Raw genomic sequence first — 19,406 nt, forward strand, 5'->3', positions numbered from 1 at the left:
ACATGATAGATGCCTAATAACTTGAATAAAAAGAAGTGAGTCATTAAAATGAATGAGGGTCCAGCTCCTAAACTGTGTATTCTCCTGCGGGGAGGAGGATGTCAGGATGAACTCAAGGTTGGAAGCATAACTGAATCTACTGTATCCTTGCGTAATCCCACGACGGGTATAAGAACTTTTTTCAGGCGCTTTTAAAAAACATTTTGTAATGTTTGTATTATTACAGGCTCTTTTACAAACATTTCCCCATGTTATTTTCATTTCAATCCTCAAAGGCTTTATCTCATTTTCCAAAAAAGGTCATGGAGTCTTCGATAACTTCTCCAACGTCAGCCAGTGAGTGACCTAGCTCGCACGCACAGCCGAGTCCGCCCACTCCAAGGCCAGTACGGTACACGCGGAGCATCGCCTGCCCGTTCGGGTTTGGCCAGGAGCTCGCCTGCGCCCTCCTCGGTCGCCCAAAGACAGCCTCCCCCGCGCGGAGCCCGGGTTCCGGGCGTTCTCAACCTTACCCGCAGTCACGCGAGGTGAAATGGCCCAGCCAGAGCGGCGCGGCCAGCAGGGGACGGCGGCCGCTATCACGAAAGCGGTTGCGGGCGGGCTGGGCGGGCCGGGCTCCGTCCAACGGCTGAGCGCCAGGCCCCGGTGTCCTGGCAACAGGTAAACACTGAGCGGCCCCGCCCCCCCGCGGCGCGCACCGCCCGGCGTGTGTGCTCACCGCCCGCCGGCACCCGCGAGCCCAGCGCCCCAGCCCGCCCGAGGCGCGCTCGTCTGAGACGCGCAGCCCGCAACCTCGTTGCGGTGGGTGCCCCAGCGTGTAGTGGCGGCGGCCCAGTGGCTGACTGCCCCCTCACCCCGCCGGGCTCCCCTGAGCGCCTCGGCCTCCTCGCGCCGCGCCGCGGGCGCGGGCTCCTGAGAAGCGTGGCGAGGTCCTGGGCCTGCGGCGGTTCGGGGGCAAGAGCGGAGGTGGCAGTCCCGTGAGCCGCAGGAATGGGCGCGGGGGCGCCGCCCCCAAGCGACGCGGAGAACTGGGGTATCTTTCAGGATTAGGAACTCACCGGCTCAACTGAGAAAGCATTACCATGGTAATACACGTCTTATTTAAGTGTAAGAGGTTCCCAGGCTCTTGTTAAATTAGTTTAATACCGTTTGCCTCGTAGAGGCACGCTTTACTAAGATTTGCCCTCGCCACGAGATTGGTGCCTTTATCTCCTCGCGTTGTTGGTGGTGTCCAATCCAGTGATCTGAACGCTTTGGGTCAAGATGAGGTGGGAGAGGGGTTTGCTAGGTGGTCTGCGCCCGCCGAAGGGGACAGCAACCGCAGAATCAGGCTGAGCCCTTTGTGTGTGTGTGTGTGTGAGTTGGTTGGCTGCAGTCCCTTGGTTCTGTTGAGCAATTTTCACACCCAGAAAATGCCCAGGGCGCCAGTATGTGCCAACGGCGACTGGCCAGGCATCTAGCTTCTGCTGCCCCCGCTAGGGTCCCAGGTGGGATTCCTCTCGGTGGATTACGGAATTAGAAAATGAGCCTTGGTGGGACTCGGAGTGCCCGCTGTAGAGAGTGATTTTTCTTTCCAACCTCAGTTTGAGGAAAGGCTTTGGAAGGAGACCTTTTGTGCAGGGAGTTCTTGGGTTTATGCCCAGGAAATCTTGCAACATCCTTACTTCCATCTGAACCCCAAGTCTTTGGCTGACAGAGCTACATCTTAAACCAAACCTCGCTGACGCCAAACCTTCATTTCCAACTTCCTGCTGGATCTCTCCATCAGAGAGCCTTTTCAAACTGTGTTCAAAATCCAGCTCTTTTAACCACTACCATCTCTGCACTTCCCAATGGCACGTTCATTCTCCTGGCCGCAAACTCGAAAGCATTCCTTTTCCCAAGTCCTCATCCAGTCTCTTGTGACCTGCCTGCCACTGTTGGTCAGACCCTCCTAACTACCACCTGCCGGGTTCTGGCAGTAGCCCCCTATCACTGTTCAGGGGCTGTCCATCTCCTCTGTCCTTCCCTGCCAGTTTGATCATCCCATAATGGCTGTGACCAGGTCCTCAGGGACTTCCACTGTCTGCTGAACTAGGCACTGCTCTGCTTGAGCTTGGCGCTGGGAGCCCTTGGTAAGGGGGCCTCAACCTCTTGAGCTTTATCTACCATATTCTTCTCTGCTTTAAAAAACAAAAACAAAACGACATCCCACATAGACCCACATTCTTCTGGAAGTCTTCTGCACCTTCCCCAACTCGAATGATCAATCTACTTAAAGACGGACCCACCTCTGAAATACCTCCTGCTCCCCTGTTGCTTCCTAGGCACCCACAGCCTTCTGCACCTCACTTACTGTGCTTTGCCTGTTTCTTGGAAAGTCTTACTCCTCATCCCCATTAGACTGTAGTATAAAAATGTGTTTGGTAAACCTGTGTTTCTTCCAGTGTGTTGTGTGTAAAAGCACTAAATAAATATCTCTTGATTTAAATTGAGAGCTATTCCCTGGTTACTTCACGTGGTTGACACTGCCATTTTCTTTCAGAGGCCAGGAAACTGAAGCAGAATGGTTTAATAAGTAAAGCCATTTAAGCTGATGGCTTCTCACTGCTCCTTGGATAAAGGTCAAACCTTAGCTTGCAAGGCCTACAGGCCAGAGCTGTATGCTGCCTACTTTTCCAGCCTCAACTCCTCTCACTGCCCCCATGGTTGTTGCTTACAGGGCAGTCACATTGACCTTTTCTTTTTTGGTCCCTTTGACTTGAGAGGTTGTTTGCTCTGCCTGGGAATTCCCTACCCCTCAGCCCATAGGGCATTCTTCAGGAATCCTTCTTCCTTCATGTCCCAGACGAGGTCACTCCCTGCCCATCCCATGTCATCATAATGCCATGTACCCTGGGCTTCCTTCACAGCATAGTTGGTGACTAAATGTGTTTGTGATTTTCCCCCTCACTGGACTGTAAGTTTCTTGAGGGCGGGAGCCCAGATCTGCTTTGCTCTCCATCTAACTTGAGGCCTCATGTCCAGGAAGTATTTGTTAAAAATTTGTTGAATGAATGAAGGCGGCATCTTAAAATCCAGAGAAGGAGAAATCTACATTTGCTTTCCCTGAGTTGCATTTTATTCACTCAGCATATTTTATTCATCCCTACAATATGCCAGACATTGTTCTAGGTCCTGAAAGTTCAGTGAACTCACAGACAAAACCTCTGGTTAGGGAAACATACAATAAATACACAAACAAAAAAATATTATTAAATAGTGAGTGCTTAGGGTAAGGAGATAGAAAGTGACACTGCTGGGAGGGATTTTTTTGTTTTGTTTTAAATTTATTTATTTTTGGCTGCATTGGGTCTTTGTTGCTGCGCGCGGGCTCTCTCTAGTTGCGGCGAGCGGGGGCTACTCTTCGTTGCGGTGTGCAGGCTTCTCATTGCGGTGGCTTCTCTTGTTGCGGAGCACGGGCTCTAGGGTGCACAGGCTTCAGTAGTTGTGGCGCACGGGTTTGGTTGCTCTGTGGCATGTGGGATCTTCCCAGACCAGGGCTTGAACCCGTGTCCCTGCATTGGCAGACGGATTCTTAACCACTGCGCCACCAGGGAAGCCCTGGGAGGGTTTTTAAGAGGTCATCTGTACCTCCTCCCCCTTTGCCTGGGACAGTGCCAGTTAATGCTTGTTGAAGTGTCTTGTTTTGGGCAATAAATTATATGGTCACCCTAACTATAGATAGAATAGAGGCATGATGTCTGAGAGGTTTTTCTGAAGAGGTGGTATTTGAGCAGAGGCTAGCACAAAGATAAGAAACAAATTATGCCCTCTGTGAAGATCTGCAGGAAGAGGAGGGATCAGGGAAGAGCTTGGCGAGTTTGGGAACTAGAAAGAAGGAATGGTCTTCATTAAGGAGTTTGGAGAGTTTTAAGTCAGGAGCTCTGTGTTCTGAGCCCAGGAATAGTCAAGAGCCATGGAGTTGTATTCAACCAACCCAACCAGCTCAGAAACTGAAAAATTTCACTCCCTTACAATAATTTCCTAACAGACTTATTGAGGTATAATTGATGTACAATAGATTGTGCATATTTAAAATGTACAGTTTCAGTTTGGCTTAGGCATACACTCATTAAGCCATCACCACATTCAAGACTTATGATTTGCAGATATTTTCTCCCAATCTGTGGCTTTGTTTATCATTCTCCTAACTATATCTTTTGAAGAGCACAAGTTTTAATTTTGATGTTGAATTTATCAATTTGTTCTTTCACACACATCAATATGGATATCATACCCAGGAAATCTTTGCCTAACCCAAGGTCACACAGGTTTTTTCTATATTTTCTTCTATAAGTTTTATAGTTTTGGGTTTTATATTTAGGTCTATGAGCCATTTGAGTTAATTTTTGCATATGGTGCAAATATGGATCGAAGTTCATTTTTTTGCAAACGGATATTCATTGTTCCAGCACCATTTATTGAAAAGATTATCCTTGTTCTGCTGAATTGCTTTGGCACTTTTGTTGAAAATCAGTTGAATCAATTGTTTGTGTATGTGTTGATCTATTTCTGGACTCTTTAGTCTATTAATCTTAATACCAGTACCATACTGTCTGCATCCTGAAACTTTATAATAATTCTAGAAATAAGGTAGTATTAGTCCTTCAAATTTGTTCTTCTTTTTCAGAGTTCTTTGCATTTCCATATGAATTTTAGAATCATCTACAAAAAAAAGAGAAATTTGAATAAAAATGTCAAACTTTGGTGTGAATCTTAGTTCTCAAACCAATTTTAGAGATTAAAACACATACATTTTTGGGGGCACTTATTCCAGGTAAGTCAAGCGTGTTTGACATGCAAAAAAGTATAAAATCAGAAAGGAAGGCAAGACTCAAAATCTTTAAGAGCTTATGGCAGTGCACATCCCACACCCCAAGGTGATGCTTTATCAGGAGATGCAGTTATCATATGGGACTCCATATTGTTTCTCTTCATTTGGATTTCCTCACAGAAGCTGGGCCACTGTGTTGCAAGATATATCTCATCTTCATTTCTGGGTTTTGTATCTAGGAATGTCCTCCATTTCATTTCACAAAATGTATTTTAGTGTTTTTGACACATTGACTATGTTTCTCTTTGTTTAACTTGGGATATTTTAAAAGTGAGATGCTATGAACAGGACATCTATTTTACACAAACATTTAGCCCTTGCAGGCACTCTTGATAACTTATATACTCCTCCTTTCCCTTGCCTAGAAGAGACACTTTTTCAATAATGCATTCCCATCATTTATTTTCTGTATGGGTGGGTCATAGGACATAGAGAATTCCATTCAGCTTTGTGCAGCTCTAGCAAAACTTTGGAGATAGTTTATTCCCAGGTTAGGATGGTAGCCATTCCTTTGCCGGGAGGGCATTAACCTGGCAGTGTGCTTGTGGCCAGAGCACAGCCCCCGAGCCTGGTGGATGCTGGTTTGCACTGTGACCTTGGGGAGCCTCTGCATTTCCATTTTTAAGACGGAAATGATACCTCCCTCCCTTGAAACACAGCTCTGAGGATTAGCAGTGATAAAGGTGATGGCAACATCCTTCACTGAGTGCTTTCTTCGTGTCAGACACTGGCTAAGTGCCTTATGTTTGTGTCTCACTTAATCCTCGTGACTGTTTAATGAGGTAGAGACTCTCGCATAACAAATGCCAAAATATGTATTTGATCCTAATTATCTGTTTTAATTTAATTTTTATTAGGAAAATTTCCAAACATGCACAAAAATAGAATACTAAAATGAATCCCTATATAGCCGTATCTCAGATTCAGAAATTATAAGCATTTTGCCACCTTTGCTTCATCTATACTTTACTTGGGGGGGAGGGGGGAGGGGGGAGGAGGAAGGTGCAGTATTTTAAAGCAAATCTCAGGCCTTCTTTCATTTCATTCCTACAGATTTTAATGTGCATCTCTGAAATGTGGGAACATTTTCTTCCATGACCCAATGCCATTGTCAGACCTAATAGAATTAACAATTACTCGATATTGTCAAATGTCCTCAATTGCCTAAAAAAATGTCTTTTTATGGCTTGTTTGTTCTAATCAAAATGCAGAGTCCACACATCAGTTGCATTAGGTTGGGTCTTTTTTTTTTTTTAGTTTTCTTGGCGGTGGGGGGTTTAGTTTTTGTTTTGTTTTGTTTTGTTTTTGAAAGAAAAGAAACAGGAGAATGCTGCTTCTCTGCTAAAAGAGTGTCTCCTTTGGGGAGGTGTGTGAGAGTTGGGGAGCCGTGAACCATGAGAATTACCCTTGGCACCAGCCTTCCCTTCCCTGTACACTGATTCCCCTCGGAGCCCTCTGTCCCTTCGCCTTCTCTCCTCACCCTGGGTCACCTCATTATAGTTCACCCTCTCGTTGAATGACACAGCCCACAATGTCTAGGTGTTGGGTCGTACCTCAGTTTCTCCGCCTTGCTCTCCCAGTCTCTGGGCGCTTGAATCAGGTTGGATCTCTTTTAAACTGGGGGTCTTGATAGGCATTTGTTGAATCAGACTGCATATGACTTCTCTTCCCACTCCATGCAAGTTTTTGTTGTTGTCACAGTTTTTTCCTTTTAGGAATTTTTTTTCTTAAGTTCGGTAGGAAATGTTGAAAATTATATAATGTCAATGTTATAAAAACTAATTTTTGCCCCGTATATATACCTGTCTTTGAAAGCCAGGTAAAGGGAAAAGAAAAGGCCGAGGCAAGTCCCATGACAAAAAGCAGAAGAAACCGGAAGTGGACATCTTCAGCCCTGCCGCGATGCTGAACCTCTACTACATCGTCCACAACGTCGCCGGCTGCCTGCACCTGCGCGGCTTCCGCTGGCCAGGCGCTACCAAGTCAAAGAAGGGGGAAAACAAGACTTAAGCCAGAGCGTTTCCCAGCTTCTCTCTACTACAGAGGACAGAACTTGGGGAAGAGAAATCAGGATAATACCACTGTTGCAAGCAAAATAGACTTTACTGAAGACAATTTGAGATGCAAGCTAAGTGTGCTTTTCAGTGGTAGTTAATGCTGAATGCATTTTACTTCCTCAGCTAAACCCGGGTATGGTGAGCCACTTTGGTTTTTCAGTAGTTAAGAGGGGGAAAAAAAGTCCGAGTAATTCCCACATGGTGGTGGAATTGATAGGATTGTAAAAAATTATTATAAGTCTGGGTCAGAATTAAACCTCGCTCTCCAAAGGCAGTTCTAGCTTGCATGAGTTGTTTTCTTTTACCAAAGGGGGTCTGTTATTTAGAGAAGACATGGCAAAAAGCACAGAATTTGCTTATGTGTCCCTCTTTTGGGCACAGTTTCCTTTCCTCATCTTTTTCTGGAAAAATAATAAATATTTTGTTTTTATAATTTTCTTCTCAGAGGTCTGACTCTTGTCTGATTCGAATTAGCCACAGACAGCGGTAGAGACCAGGGTTGTCAGTCCTGCTCTGAACCTGCTAGTGTGCAGGAACAGCGGCTCAAATGAGCTGACAGCGTCAGTGGTTGGAGCACGGGGAGAAGGGGGCCAATCAGCCCCCGTCCCTCTCTCCTTTCTCTTTCACCTGACTCTTCTTCGTCTTTTTCTACACATTTACATCTTCCCACCTTCTGCAGCCTTTCTTTTAAACTTGGCTGACTCTGAGTTTTGGAGTTGGTGCTAGAAATGTACCTTGAGCATTCTTTTTTTTTTTAATAAATTTATTTTATTTTATTTATTTTTGGCTGCGTTGGGTCTTCGTTGCTGCGCGCGGGCTTTCTCTAGTTGTGCCAAGCGGGGGCTACTCTTCGTTGTGGTGCACGGGCTTCTCATTGCAGTGGTTTCTCTTGTTGCGGAGCATGGGCTCCAGGCGCACAGGCTTCAGTAGTTGTGGCATGCGGCCTCAGTAGTTGTGGCACACGGGCTTAGTTGCTCCGCGGCCTGTGGGATCTTCCTGGACCAGCGCTCGAACCTGTGTCCCCTGCATTGGCAGGCAGGTTCTTAACCACTGCGCCACCAGGGAAGCCTTCCTTGGGCATTCTGCTGATGATATTCTGGGATCTCCCCAGCCTGTGTGGAGACACTTAAAAGAGAAAACTGCAGTTGGTTCTGCTTGGCCCCAAATGTGAAACTTGGAAGGAAAGGCATTTTTAAGTGTAAGCACCATCTCTAAATCACATAGCCTCCCATCCCTGCCTCCTGCTCTGTCTTCCTGGCACATCGTGCCACCTCCCCTGGCGCTGACACCTGCACTGTTGTCTCCATTCACAATTCTGAGCTTGAAGCTGATTCCTCTAGGCAGCACCAGTCCAGAGACGATCTAGTTTGTTTGAATTACTTATAACGATGTCACAGGCTGCCTTGTGAGGATCTCAAACGTTCATGAAGCTTGCTAAGGAAGTCTGCAACCCAGGACTCAGGATTTTATAAATATCAGAGAAAAAAGGCAATCCTGTGAATCTTTGTACCAGAGAAGCGAGGTGCTCGGAACCAACATGAGTTTGCTGGGGATGACACTTGTCTAGCTGTACCATCCGTGTAGAGTCAATGTGAGCCCTTGGCTGGTTGCCAGAGGAGCCCTGGCTCAGCTCAGGTGAAACCTGGTCCTCCTCTTAACCTGAAGGGACCTCTTCTGTTTTGTCTACAGGCCTGGGAAACAGGGCCACCTTCCCACTCTGCTGAGATTGCTGGGCTGGATCCGAGCGGTTTCTGTTTGTGGACACACCAACTCTAGTCCAGTCCTTCTCAAACCTGGGTGTGCACCGTGGTCACATGAGGACTCCTGAAAGCGCAGATTGCTGGGCCCTACCCAGTAGGAAGAGCGGGGTTCAAGAATTTGTGTTTCCGGCAAACTCTCAGGTTGCGCTGCTGCTGGACCAGACCCTTGGAGATACTGCTCTAGTTCATGCTGCCACACCAGATGCTGAAAGACTTGACGAATCTCTGAACGTGTAGGATGTCTAAGGCCCTCCTCTGCCTCACCTGGCTGGGTTCAGGAGCTTGTGTCTGAGCAGTTATGTTTACGGGAAGGTTGAGGAGGTGGCATCTGCATTGCCGCCTTCTGATCTTGTCCACAGCAGGATAACATCGCTGAGGGGAGGACAGACATGCCAGTCAGCAGATTTTACAGGCTTAGGAGATCATCTGGAGGTGGCAATGCCTTCTTCTTTTGAGATGGTTAAATGATGAACAGAAAGGACTGTAAGCGTTGGAACAGAAGAAGTACTGACCTGATTGGATGGGGCGCTGTGCACTCGGGTTCTCCACCCAGGTTATAGCAGAGTGGCTAAAGGCTATTTAGTGTTGTCCTCATTGCAACGCTGGGGTTCTGAGAAGCCGTTAGGAATTTTGGATTAAATAGCTATGGTGGTGGTATAGTGAGTGTATGACATGAACTATCACACGCAAGCCATATAAAAGTTGTGGCACATTTTACTTCAAGAGAAATTCAATTTTTTTGGTGAAATATTCCATTTAAAACTTTCTTCAACAAAATTATCTCATTTTAACACTTTATTGAGTATCTCCTATGCTTGGCATTAGGAGGATAAGACAGGGTTCCTACCCTTCAGGTGCTCCCAACCTGGTGAAGGGGGCTGACGCCCAGGTTCCATTGTGACAGCAGCTACATTTCTATTTCAACTTCGATAAAGCATCATACAGTTGATGAAGATGATTAAGAGGAGGGTGGGACTGCCCTCCTAGGACACCTGGAGCACCTCTGATGATAAAATAGGTCCTTGAACGCTGCTATTTTTATTTCGCCAAACTCAGATCGGCCAGGATCCTGATCCTTCCTGTGGATGAGGATTCAAAGGGGAGCGTGTGAAAGGAGCCGTGATGGGAAAGTCCACACACAGGCCACACGTGCTCTGTGGAGGAAGCGTCCTTGCTGTGAGGAAGGCTCTGCTCAAGTGTGGGGGGAGGAGGCAGCGCCCCATGAACGGTGACTACAGGGACAAGCACAATGTCCCCAGAGCAGGAAGGAGGACTTGGCAACGCCTGTGTAGAGAGGACCAAGAGCCACGCAGCTTGCGGGAATCTTAGCTCCCCGGCCAGGGATTGAACCTGGGCCCTCTGTGCAGTCAAAGCCCAGAATCCTAACCTCTGGACCGCCAGGGAATTCCCGAGAGAGGGCACTTTTTAGAATGGCAGTGCCCCTTGCAAAATTGATGACAATTAAAAAAAAGGACAATATCAAGTGTATGCGAGGATGTGGAGAAAATGTGACCCTTGTTCGTTTCTGATGGAAATGTAAAATGGTGCAGCTGCTGTAGAAAACAGTTAGGCAGTTCCTTAAAATGTTATAAGTAGAGCTACTATCAACCATATACCCGGCAATTCCACTCCTACGTATATGCCCAAGAGAATTGAAAATATACATTCACACAAAAACTTGTATATAAACATTCATAGCAGCATTAGTCATCATAGCCCCAAAGTGAAAACAACCCAAATGTCCATTAACAATGGCTAGACAAAATGTGGTCTGTCCATACAGTGGAACATTACTTGGCCATTAAAAGGAATGACAGACTTCCCTGGTGGCACACTGGTTAAGACTCCGTGCTCCCAATGCAGGGCGCCCGGGTTTGATCCCCTGTCAGGGAACTAGATCCCACACGCGTGAATTCACATGGTACGACTAAGGAGCCTGCGTGCTGCAACTAAGGAGCCGGTGAGCCGCAACTAAGGAGCCAGGGAGCCGCAACTAAGACCCAGTGCAACCAAATAAATAAATAAATATTTAAAAAAATAAAAAATAAAAGGAATGACATTCTGATACCTGCTTCAACATGGACGAACCTTGAAATCCTTGTGTTAAGTGAGATATGCCAGACACAAAAGGCCACATCTCGTGTAATTCTTTCCATGTGAACTGTCCCAAATAGGCAAATCCATAGAGTCAGAAAGTAGATAAATGATTGCCAGGGGGAGAGGGAAATAGGAAGTGACTGCTAATGGGTAGGGGTTCCTCTTTGGGGTGATGAAAGTGTTCTGGAATTGACAGTGGTGATGGTTGCACAACATTGTGAATATACTAAAAACCACTGAATTGTACACTTTAAAATAGTGAATTCTGTGGTATGTGAACTATATCTCATTTTAACAAATTGATGACAGCTAGCTAGCAAAGGTCCAAAAAGCCTGGGAGATAAGGAGGTGAGGGTGGGTACCAGTTGCCAGAACAGGTGCCCAGGACAGTGGCCTTTTCTCCATCCTCTTTTTATTCTTCGTTTCATCCTTCAACAACGTGTTTTCAGCAGCCCCATCTGGCAGGCACTAGACTCAGGGCTAGAAGGGAGACCACAGCTCTAGTCCCAGCCACTTATCCAGCCTCATCCTTCACCTCCTCTTCCCCTTCATGGGGAATCAGAGGCTCTCAGAGCTGAATAGTTCCCTTCAACCTTCTGTCTACCCTCACATAGTCCTTGGGGAAGACTGCATGTTTGGACTTACTTCCACTAGGTTTCTGAATCCCTTCCCTTCCAGTTTTGGGTGTAGAGTTTACTTAATTATCCCTTTAATAACGTACACAGGGAACACTCTGGAAAAACAAATGTCACAAAGAAGGTAATTAGATTCACCCCAATTAACCCATCTGGAGATAAGCTCTACCAACATTTTGGCATATTTGGTATATTCTTGGGCTTTTTCTTACGTGGTGATATGAATATATCTCCATATGTGGGAGAGTGTGTATTTTTGTTTTAGGACAGGTCTTTCTCCTGTACTTTCATGCTCTCCCTCTCTGCCAGTTCCTTTCCCTCAGCCTAGAAAAGGAAGGGCTCCCCCACCTTAAAAAGCAGAGATGGGGGCTCACCATAGTCTGGAAACGGGGTTTGAAAGGAGATGCCTGTAACGGTAAGAATGGCACAGTCATCAAATCATTTAATGAATGTTTATGGAGGAACTGCTATGTGCCAGGCACTGGAGTGACAGCAATCAAGCCAGCAGACGTGTGATGGGCCTCAGCCTTGAGGTGGACGGGGGTGAATAGTCACTGGTTAGTGCTATGACAATGTGGACCAGCACTGTCAGACAGAATTTTCTGCAACGATGGGAATGTCCTATATTCGTTCTGTCCAACACTATGGCCACCCACACCTGTGGCTCTTGAGCATGGGAAATATGGCCAGTGCAGACTAAAGAGCTGGATATTTTATTTGATTTACTTGTAATTCATTTAAATTTAAATAGCCTCATGTAATCAGTGACCATTGGGTTGGACAGCACAGAATTACATATGGAGGGATTTGACCTAGTGGAGGAGGGAGAGAGGGCAAGTAGATGTTACCAAGGAAGTGATGCTAGAGTTGAGACTGGAAGAGGTGGTGTCAGGGAGAGCTGGTGAAGCCCTATTGATCTTGTATTCTGGCTGTTATTTTTTCTTAAAGAGGGTGCCACAAAACCTGGATCTGTCCTAGGAAGGCGTTAACTAGGACTAAATTAGGCAGGGGGCAGAGCCTCTGCAAAGGCACGGGGGGAGCATGACAGGTCACAGGAACTGAACAAGAGCACAGAGAGCAGGGAGACATGAGATGAGAACCTGCGGGTCCAGCGGGACCCTCGGGGGCCAGGATTCAAGTCGGAGTCAGGGAGCTCAGCAGCTGGCGGTGATCTCACTCCTGCGCCGCTGTAGTCATTCTACCAGATGCTGACCTCTGTCCCCCAACCCTCCCATGCTGCACACATCTTTTCTCAGCTTCTTAAGTTCTGCTTACTCTAGGTTTCTGTTTTTCTACAACCTCAACTTGTCGTGAGCCCTGTGACTCCAGCTCTACCCCGTGGTCTCTGTGCTTCCTCCAAGCGTCAGCTGGCCTCGTTTTCGGGGTCTTTACAGGTGAGAGAATCAGAGACCCACCTCGTCTTACCATAGACCAGTCTCTGTGGTAGTAGCCAGTGGATGAGCTGTCAGGGGTTGGGGTCTCCCACTGGTCTGACCTCTGTGCCTGAGGATGGTGCAGGTCTGCTGGTCAGGTGCTATAAGCAGGACATGTAGGGTGACTCTTCATGGCGGGACTGGCAGTGTGGTGGACAGGAGTGCCTTCTTTCTTTCCCTCCAGCTGTAATCCATCCCTTTATAGACAAGATCCTGGAAAGAATCTGCTTACACTTTTTTCTTCACTTCCTTACCTTTCTGTCACATATTCTTCCCCTCTTGCTTTTTTTTTTTTCACATCAACTTTGTATTTTTTTAAATTGCAAGCTTACCAAAAGGTTGAAAGAAAGTGCAGTGACACCCAGGCCCTTTACCTAGACCAGGGTTCTCAACCATGGCACTATTCACACTTTGGGCTGCTGGATAATTCGCTGTTGTGGGAGCCTGTCCTGTGCATTGTGGGATGTTTAGCAGCATCCCTGGTCTCTACCTACCAGATGCTGGTAGCACCCCTGCAACTGAGACAGACACAAACGTCTCCAGACATCGTCAAATCTGGGAGGCAAATTCATCCCCAGTTGAGAACGATTGATCTAGATTTAGGAACTAACATTTTGTCGTGTGTGTGTGTGTATACACATATAATAAGTGTATATATATATAATACAAATACATACATGTAAACATATGTATATCTACATATATATTTCTTATATACAGATAATCAGAGTAAGTAAATGTGGCAAACTGTTAAGTTGTGGATCTCTACATAAAGCAGCATATACATATAATGTATATGTAGTATATATGCATCTGTGTGTATTTTACATGCCTAGCAAATGTGGCAAAATGTTAAAATACGTAAAAGTGTATATATACATACATATATACATACACTTTTCTTTCCTGAACTATTTTAAAGTAAGTTGCATACATCATTATCCTTCATTACTAAATACTTTAGCTCCTGAGAACAAGGACATTCTCATTTATAACAACAATAGGATTTTCATGGTCAAGAAATTGACATCAATACAGTCCGTCTTCGTTTTTTCCTAATTATCCCAGTTAGCTGGATTAGTTTTTGATCAGTGATCTAATCAAGGATCACATATTGTGTTTAGCTATCGTGTCTCTGTAGTCTCTGTTAATCTAAAACAGTTTCCTCCCTTTCGTGGGGGTGGGGGTGGGTCTTTTATGACATTGACTTTTTTTTTTTTTTTGGCCGCTCTGCTCCGCTTGCAGGATCTTAGTTCCTCAACCAGGGACTGAACCCAGGCCATGACAGTGAAAGCCTGGAATCCTAACCACTAGGCCACAGAACTCCTCGATGTTCCCCCTTTTTTTTTTTTTGGCTGCGTTGGGTCTTCGTTGCTGTGCGTGGGCTTTCTCTAGTTGCGGCGAGCGGGGGCTACTCATGGTTGCAGTGCACGGGCCTCTCATTGCGGTGGCTTCTCTTGATGTGGAGCATGGGCTCTAGGCACGTGGGTTTCAGTAGTTGTGGCTTGGGGGCTCTAGAGCGTAGGCTCAGTAGTTGTGGCACACGGGCTCAGTAGTTGTGGCGCATGGGCTTAGTTGCTCCGTGGCACGTGGGATCTTCCCGGACCAGGACTCGAACCGGTGTCCCCTGCCTTGGCAGGTGGACTCTCAACCACTGCACCACCAGGGAATTCCCTAGACCCAGTTGTTTTGTGGAATGTCCTCTTTTCAACCCATTACATTCAGACTTCTGCCTCCACTGCTCCAGCGAAATTGCTTGATAAATGTCATTGTTCCATTAATTCTAAAATTCCAAGGATTGCAAACCATACTATCATTTTCTGTACAACTAAGAACGAGGCGGCAGCGGGGGGGTGGGAGACTCACCACCAATTAACAATGAAATGCCGCCAGTTGTATGACACACTCTGCTCAAATGTGGGGTGGGGTGGGGAAAGTGCCTTTGAATGGATGGAATTTGGTAATTGCCAAAGCCTGTTTGCGTCCACTCCCTTCTTCTCAAGACTCTTCTGTCTGGGCTTCTTTGACACTGTCGCTCCTGGCTCTCCTTCTAGCTCTGCCTGTACTTCTATATCTGTTTTACTTCTCCTCTTCCTGTCGTCTCTATTTGTATGTTGGTTCTCCCCTTGCCTCCCCACGTTGGCTGTGCTCTCTACCTCTTTCGCCCCCTTCCCACCCACTACCTCCCACCCTCCGTGATTGCACCAGGGTTGGTCACCTGGCTGTAAAACATGAGCTAGGTGAATCAGACCACCTCCCTGGGGACGTGAGGTGGCGTGGAAAACTCAGGGAGATGCCCTGCAGGCACTCGGGATTTGGGGACCAGGGCTCAGAAGAGAGCGGCTGGCCAGAGGTGTAGGTTTAGACGTTTGCAGCTTCAGTGCAAGCGCGTGGTTGGGACCGAGAGCTTGTCAGGATAGTGCGGAGGTAAGAAAGGAGCAGCGAGTTGGGAACCTTGCGGACCGCCTCCTTTGATTTAGCAGCAGAAGGAAGAAGAGGAACTGTTACAGATGGAGTCGGAGAACGAGAAGGGAGAGGAAACCTGGAAGAAAGGGAGTCTGTGAGGCTGCACGCTGCAGAGATGTCAGAGAGGATGGGGAATGGGAACACGGACCATGATCTGTTGGACAAGGGGTCCTCTTGGTCTCAGGAGATATACCAAATAGGAGATGAGAGTAAATGTAGAAGGGAGGGACGGGGGCTTCCGTGGCGCACAAACCAAAGTCTGCTGGTGTCAGAATCCCGGTCTGCGCCCCGCCCGACAGGCTGTAGCCCTCGTCTCCTCATCGCCCCCTGGTGGTGGGAGGATGCAGCGTGTGTCCCTCAGCCGCGACAGCCCGCGACAGCCCGAGACGCCGCCTGCTTGCAACAGGGTCACTGCAGTGGCCTGAGGCTCCTGGCGGCTGGGCCCACTTGCAGGTAGAGCCACCGCTGCTGGGTTTGTGGGCTGCGTCCGTGTTTTGTCTTGCGGGTCAGGGCCAACTAGGGACTGATTTTCTCCCCACCTGACATTTCTTACCACCCACAAATCCCGTGTTAGCCACTGCTCTTTAAAAATACAGTTAAGCTCACATTATTCTTCTGCTACGAACATTCCCGTGGCTACCCCGTCGCTCGTGGGATACGACCAAACTTCCCACCGTGACCCAAAGCCCCTGCGTGGTCAGGCCCCTGCCTCCCTGCCTCCCAGCAATTCTCTGGCCTGTTCTCGGCATCCCTGCTGCTCAAGCTCCCTTCTGCCTCAGGGATTTTGCTCCTGCTTTCCCTCTGCCTGGAACACTGCTCTCCCTTTCACCCAGGTAACTCCTGTCAGCCTTTAGATCCCAGCGTCCAAGAGAAGTCTCCCTGACCCACCCCGCGCCAAATTAGATCATTTGCTGTACACACTCTTCAGGGCCCTGTGCTTCTCCACACTTTTACAATTGAATGGTGAATTGTACAATTCATTATTTAATGGTTATCTTCACTGCTAGGAAATGGCTCTCTGATAAGCGGGGCTTGGTGGCTTATTGATGGCTTTCTTGGTCCCAGCTATACTGACAGCACCTTGGCACATAAATATTTGTTGAAGGATTTTTCTAACAAGCTAATTATGCTATGGTAACAAACTCCAGGTCTCAGTGGCTTAAAACAACAAAGGTTTATTTCTTATTAAGGCTGCAGTTCATGGAGGGCTGTTCCAAACGTTTCTTTCTCCTTCAGGCTCCGTGTCCATTGAGGGTAAGCTGGGGGCCTGTTCTCATCATCTTCACTCATGGACCCAGGCTTACGCAGCCACCACCACGTGGAGTGTTGCAGCCCGCCGGGCAGCAGCAAGGAAAGAAAGAAGTGGAAATTGCACACAGGCCCTTAAAGTTCCCACCTTGAAGTGACCCAGGTTGCTTCTCTCATTTTATTGGTCAAAGCAAGTCACATGGCCACACCTACCTTTAAGGGAGTGGGGAATCGCAATGCCCAACACGCCCCAGAGGAAAACCAGAAATATTTGCTGGACAGCACTAGTAACTATTGTATTAGTGCGTTACTTTTGTAAGACATAAAAAGGACTCAGAAAACAATTAAAAATGAAATAAGGCTGAGATACAAGAGGTCCTGCGAATCTGGTTAAAGAAGAAATGCATCCTCAAGATGCTGCATCTGTGTGCTCAGGTTTTATTTATTGAGCCACCCGTAGAGGTGTCCAAAGCCATAAGGATACCCGAGTAAGCGGTTTTCAGTCTCAAAACTCTTATCTCTGATACCATTTTCTTCTGCACCTCCAGCTCCTAGAGAAACCATTCAAATAAGATGACTCTTCTTCAGTAGTTTATTTTGATTGTTTAAACTTATCAAAGCAAAATCCATAACCCAGCAATTACATTTGTATCGAGACTGTGTGCTTCCTGATTTCCTGTGTAAAAAGGAAAGTGTGAGATTTCTTTCAATTGCAAAAAATCCTGCCAGCTCAACCTTCCCATTTGTTCAAAGGCAGAATAACCACAATGAAAGAAGCCCAGGAAGTGTGAGTTACTGCTCTGTGCTGTCTTCTTCCCTGGCCTCCCAAGTTCATGGAGCCTTAGTGATGACCCATCCCAGGAATCCCCTCTCCCACCTGCCGCCACTGCCCAGGGTGTGGGCACTGCTGCCACGGTGGGCTCCGGCCCTCAGAGCAGTGTTCAGCCAAAGTCGGTCTCCTGGTGGGTTTCTCCCAGCTCCCCTTCTCCCTCCATGGCTACAGAAAGGTCTGTCCACTCTGCCATGTCACGGCCTTTCACACGCCTGGAGACAGCTCCTTGTGGAGAGGAACACCTGTTCTTCTCCAGGCCAAACACCCAGTCCCTTCAATCACTTTTACTATTTTTTTTTTTTTTTGGCCAAGCTGTGCGGCTTGGGGGATCTTAGTCCCCCAACCAGGGACTGAACCCGAGCCCTCAGCAGTGAAAGCACGGAGTCCTAACCACCGGACTGCCAGGGAATTCCCATCAACCACTTTTACTTGACATGACCCCTCTTGGTCACCCTCTCCTGGATGCCACCAGTTCTCCATTGACCCTGTCGTTAAGATGGGGCACCCACATTTCACAGCCCAGTGAGGCTGTGGCCTTCCGGAACCTGGACGTTAGACCATGCTTCCAAGCCAAGCGGACATGAGGCTTTTGGAATAGATTCATTTTTCATTTAAATAGCTCAAGGCATGGTGTAGTCACTGTGGAAAAATTTGGCAGTTCCTCAAAAAGTTAAACATAGAATTACCATATGATCCAGCAATTCCACTTCTAGGTATACACCCTAAAGAATTGAAAGCAGGGAGCCAGACAGATACTTGTACACCCATGTTCATAGCAGCATTATTCACAATAGCCAAAAGATGGAAACAACCCAGATGTCCATCAACAGATGAATGGATCAACAAAATGTGGTCTATACATACAACGGATTATTAGCCTGGAAAAGGAATGAAATTCTGACACATGCTGCAATGTGGATGAATGTTGAAGACATTATGCTAAGTGAAAGAAGCCAGACACAAAAGGACAAATATTGTATAATTCACTCACATGAGTTATCTAGAATGGGTAAATTTATAGAGATAGAATGTAGAATAGGGGTTACCAGGGGCTGAGGGGAGGGCAGAATGGGACGCTGTTGTTTAAGGGGTGTGGAGTTTCTGTTGGAGTTGATGAAGAAGTTCTAATGGATAGTGGTGGTGGTTGTTCAACATTGTGAATTAATTAATTAATTTATTTATTTATCCGCGCCGGCTTGCGGGATCTTATTTCCCCAACCAGGGATCAAACCGGTGTCCCTGAAGTGGAAGCTTGGAGTCCTAACCACTGGACCACCAGGGAAGTCCTGTGAATGTGTTTAATGCCACTAAAATGTAGATTTAGAAATGATTAAAATGATAAATGTTACATATTTTTACCACAATTAAAAAAAACACAAAAATCAAGGATTTTCCCTTTTTGTTGTAGATCTCTGGTAGAGGTGGGAGGAGAGGGCGTATGCAGGGCAGACCTCCCACAAAAGACTTTCTCTTTCCAGTTGGACATGGTGGGAGCAGGCATGATCCCCCTCCAGGACCACCCCCTCACCCAGCTCACTCACTCTGCCAGCAGCCTTATTTCTCATCTTTTCCTTGTGATATGGAGAGAACGGTGCTCTCTGTGTCCTCCTGCACAGCTCGCTCTCCAGGCCCTGAACCACATTACCTGCCACGGGACCACCCTCCCCTTTACCCTGCATCTACCTCCACCACCTCCCTCAGAAAACTCTCCCCTCTTGCCTTCCCTGGTTTGGAGTCTGCACTTCCTGCCTGCTCATCTGCACCTGGATCTGTTGCTCTGTGAACAGCCTTCCCCAGATATTTCAACCTTGTGTTTTCTCTCCCTGCTTAGGATGTAAAGTGCATTAATGATAAGTGAGGCAGAGACGCTGTGAATGAGAGGTCAGGCTCGAGGCAGTCTCAGCACAAGGAGAGTGCAGACTGAGGGCCGCTGCCCCCATGGGGGTCCCTCAGACCTCGTCTTCTTGGGCCTCCTGGTCCCTGGCTTCTGGGGCAACAGTCACCATTGTACTTGCCACAGATA

General features: G+C 47.2%; 1 protein-coding gene across 1 annotated transcript; it reads left to right on the forward strand.

Moving 5' to 3' along the window:
- Positions 1-693: 693 nt before the first annotated feature.
- On the forward strand, positions 694-7,350 carry SMKR1 (small lysine rich protein 1). Its single transcript, XM_082399267.1, has 2 exons — positions 694-1,085; positions 6,671-7,350. Exons 1-2 carry the CDS (start codon positions 1,083-1,085, stop codon positions 6,863-6,865), a joined length of 198 nt encoding a protein of 65 aa, XP_082255393.1. The 5' UTR covers positions 694-1,082; the 3' UTR covers positions 6,866-7,350.
- The last annotated feature ends 12,056 nt before the right edge of the window (positions 7,351-19,406 follow it).

This window comes from Balaenoptera borealis (genome assembly GCF_965194805.1).
Source record: "Balaenoptera borealis genome assembly, chromosome: 7".
In the NCBI taxonomy this organism is placed as follows: Eukaryota; Metazoa; Chordata; class Mammalia; order Artiodactyla; family Balaenopteridae; genus Balaenoptera; species Balaenoptera borealis.